The sequence below is a fragment of the Triticum aestivum genome, chromosome 3D (assembly GCF_018294505.1).
Source record: "Triticum aestivum cultivar Chinese Spring chromosome 3D, IWGSC CS RefSeq v2.1, whole genome shotgun sequence".
Classification (NCBI taxonomy): domain Eukaryota; kingdom Viridiplantae; phylum Streptophyta; class Magnoliopsida; order Poales; family Poaceae; genus Triticum; species Triticum aestivum.
In genome coordinates, this window is record NC_057802.1 from 590,692,357 (window position 1) to 590,696,350 (window position 3,994).

At 41.0% G+C, this 3,994-nt stretch overlaps 1 protein-coding gene across 1 annotated transcript; it reads right to left on the bottom strand.

Moving 5' to 3' along the window:
- Window positions 1–441: 441 nt before the first annotated feature.
- On the bottom strand, window positions 442–1,305 carry LOC123075716 (probable NADPH:quinone oxidoreductase 1). Its single transcript, XM_044498257.1, has 2 exons — window positions 1,124–1,305; window positions 442–1,049 (listed from the first exon to the last, which is right to left on the bottom strand). Exons 1-2 carry the CDS (start codon window positions 1,221–1,223, stop codon window positions 541–543), a joined length of 609 nt encoding a protein of 202 aa, XP_044354192.1. The 5' UTR covers window positions 1,224–1,305; the 3' UTR covers window positions 442–540.
- Window positions 1,306–3,994: the final 2,689 nt, after the last annotated feature.

The window sequence follows — 3,994 nt, forward strand, 5'->3', positions numbered from 1 at the left end:
CCTTCTAAGACAACGGTTAACTATTGGCGAATTGGTTATCAGAGTGTGCGCTATTGGGCGAGGGCGCTTGTTTGATCCTCCTTGAGGTAACTATTTCCACGCAATTATATGTTTCTGTTGTACACAACAGGTGGATCCCAAACCTGTCCCAGCTGCATATGGGCTCCTCGTCATGCTGGCATGCCATACGGTGCCACATCAGCATAGTTTACGTCTACAGACGACAAAATGCACCATATTTGAACGCACATGCCAAGTTTTAAAACCACTTCAGCGTATTTTTCAAGTTCAGTCATTAAAATGGACATCGATGACAAGTTCAAGCACCACTGGTGTTATTACCTCATTTAATAAGCAGGATGCTTACAGTAGCAGCATCGTCTTTTTATTTCACGGAAGTACAAAATACAATTACACGAATACGAAGTAAAATTGCTCAGACTAACGAAACCAGGGCCATAGCCCAAACTAAAAGTGATCATCTGAGCGGAAATGCAGATTATTTAGGTAGCTCTGGTGCCAAATTTATTCGATCTCGAGTCAATTCTCCCTGCGTTGCAGCCTGAGCGCGAAGACCTGCAGCGAGAGGAGCACCTTCTTGAGCCGCTCCCTGGCTTTGGCGTCGATGAGGTTCCCCTCGCCGTCGAACTTGGGCGGGTCCTCGTACGCCCTGATGTGGAGCTCCGGCTTGTTGATGAAGTGCAGGTCTAGGTATATCCCGATCTCGCGCAGGTGGAGCGACGCCCTGCCCCCGCCGAAGTCGCCTCCCGCGCAGACGATCGCCGCCGCCTTGTCGGCCCAGCATTTGTGCGTGCCCCTGGACGCCCAGTCCAGCGCGTTCTTCAGCGAGCCGGTGACGGAGTAGTTGTACTCGGGCGAGGCGAAGAGGAAGCAGTCGGCGGCGCTGACCCTGTCGCGGAAGGCCTCCACGGCCGGCGGGAAGCCGTCGCCGCCGTCGGTCTCCAGGTCCGGGTTGGCCATGGGCAGGCCGGAGATGTCCACGTGGTCGATGCGCAGCCCCGGGATGCACTCCTCGCACAGCTCCTCGGCTACATAGCACGCATGGAAGGCGCGGTCAGCAGTGCATGCAGATTAAATCAGCGTGAAATGTGTGCGTACGTACCGGCGCGGATGAGGCCGTGGTGCCACGAGTTGCTGCGGAGGGAGCCGCTGAGAGCGGCCACGCGGAGGGTGGGCTTCGCCGAGACCGGAGCGGCTTCCATTTCCCCCTTGTCCCGAGCTTGGTTGCTGTGTCAGTGATAACCTGAGAGTGAGTGGCTGCTTGGGTTTACTGGCCGGCGTCGAGCTAGATCAGGTGAATGCGGTCCATTGGCGGAGGAGACGGGTGCCTTAAATAGATGAGCAGAATCGATCTCAGCCAGTTCATCGTGAACGTCGGATTCGTTGACGTGACCGCTGTGTCTGATTGGACAAAGAGAGTGAATTCTTGACCTGTACCGGTAGTGGGAAGGAATGAGATCGTCATCGATGGCATCATGTTTCTTATAGTTTCCTAATCCAGGAACAATATTACTCACGGATGCATGTGTAAGCACTGCACGTGAGCATATGGCCAACGACCGCTGCACTTTGAGCGAGACAGCCAGCAGCCGGCACTAGTAGTATTCAGACCTCATCGATGGCGTCACTCGCCTCGCCGTCGCTGGATGTTAAGTCGCGGGTCTCTTAAGGCCGGCCTTGTGCAGATCAAGGCCTTCTCGTTTGTGTGTGTGAGATAGGCCCGGTCATTCTTCTTTGGACGAGACTAAGAAAAACAGTAAAGGGCCTGTCGCCGACAACGAGACGAAAGGGGCCGGCTCGGTCGGTGCGTCCCGCTGTTTTCCTTCGATGCGATCCTACAGCGTTTCTCTTTACAGTTTTTGTTTACTTCACTTTTCTGTTTTAGTGTCTCTCTTTTTATATTTACTAGCAAACTGACCCGCGCAATTGCGCGGGCTAGACCTTAAGTATTTATTTGTATTTTCAAAAATCAATATATCAGAAAATAATAGGTTTTGTTGTCAATCATTGTAAACTTTGTGACTACTCAATCTCATGATATTATAGTAAATTTATTTTTCATATTGAGTCTTTTATTCTGTTGTTGAAATATGGAAATGCATGTATTTTTTAGTGCAACATAATGATTTAATAAGTAGCAATACAATGCATTCACTTATTGAAAGGTGTTCATTCAGTATACCAGGTTTGGGTTGATTTAGTGAGCATTAAGTGTCCATATCAAGCAATAATCCACGATAACTCTTTCCTAATAAATGGTTCGTCCATAAGTAACAAGCAATAATCAGCAATAATTCTTTCTTGATAAAAAAATGTGTCCATATCAGTCAATAATCAACAATAACTCTTTCCTAAAAGATGCACTTTTGTAGTCCTTTTTCTAGTAATAGTTTTTAAAATCCACATAGTTCCATATCCTTACGATATTATATATTGTCCCTTTTCTTTGGTTGGGATGCAGTATCATGCAAGAATGGACCGAAGGTCTGCCACTGCTTGTTTACTGGTGACTCTTGTGTTGTTCGGAAGCACTACATCTGGAGGTATATTCTCTATGTTGTTGTTTATGTATAATCTACATGTATATATGTACAATTTTCAAAAAATGTGATTTTTTAAATTCTAGTATTTTTGGAGAAAACATGAACAAAATAAGAAACATTAAGAGTTTTTTAAATTCACAAACAATATATTTCAAACATATTTTTTTATAAAAACACATTTATTTTTATTTTTTTTAAAGTGGAACGATCAAAAGAATTTTATAAAATGTTTTCTTAGACACAATTTTTTTTAGAGTTGTGAACATTTCACTAAAATACGAATATTTTAAAATATGGAACATTTTATAAATTGTAATTTTTATGAAAACAAATCTCCAAGAGTTTTTCAAAAAACACGAACATTTTTTGAAAAATGAGACCTTTTTTTGAATCTTGAGAAAATTTCGAAATGCGAATGTTTTAAAAGTTTCGACATTTTTAAAACAGGTAAAAAATTGAAATTATGACCTTTTTTGAATATTTGAACATAAATTGAAATTCTGAATATTTTTGTAAATATTTACTTCACAGAAAAAATAAAAATAAATAAGGCAAAAAGAAATTTAAAAGAGAAAGAAAAGGAACATATTTTTTTTGAAATAGAACAACGAAAAAGGGAAATCGGGCTAGTCCAGTCTTAGGGGCCCTGAGAAGATTTAACTATTTATCGCTCCGTACGACAAATAAGGTCTTCCCAACCGCGTGGGCAATAATAAATGGGCAGGCTTCATCGGGGCGGAGCGCGCGCGGCCCAATTTCGAAATTCTGGACAAACCTTTTTTCTTTTCAACGCATAGATGCACAAAAATTTAGTATCACCTCTGATAGAAAAAAAAAATTCGACGGTGAACGAATAAAAATAAATTGAAGAAACGCACATTGCTTTATTAGTTGATATATTTTTATTTATCGAATTTTTATTCTGGGTTTAGTTAGTTTTTTTCTTTTTCTGATTTCTGTATGGTTTGGTATATCTCCTGGTTTCTGTTCCGATTTTCTCCTGTTGCAATATTTATTTTTTTACTTTCTTTATACAATATTTTTAAAAATATACAGTAAACAGTTTTTAATATATTTTAAAAAATTTATGATGAATTGTTTTAGTACACGGCGAAAATACACACTGAAAAAAAATAAACACAAAAAAAACATTTTTCTAAACACGAGGTGACCATTTTAAATATTTTTCATTATTATAAATATATTTTTAAATATTTAAGTACGTAAAAAACACTGGAAACCCGGCTCAAAAAATAAAGATAGAAAACGTTTCATTGGACGATACATTGCCAGAGATGGCCGCCTTTATGATTAAACTTGTGTGAAGTCTCGGCTATTGTCAAATACAAGGAATTATGAAAATAAATCCATGAACCAATTTCTTCGTGACTATACCTGACTAAGGCACAACTTGTTCCTAAACTGATGCA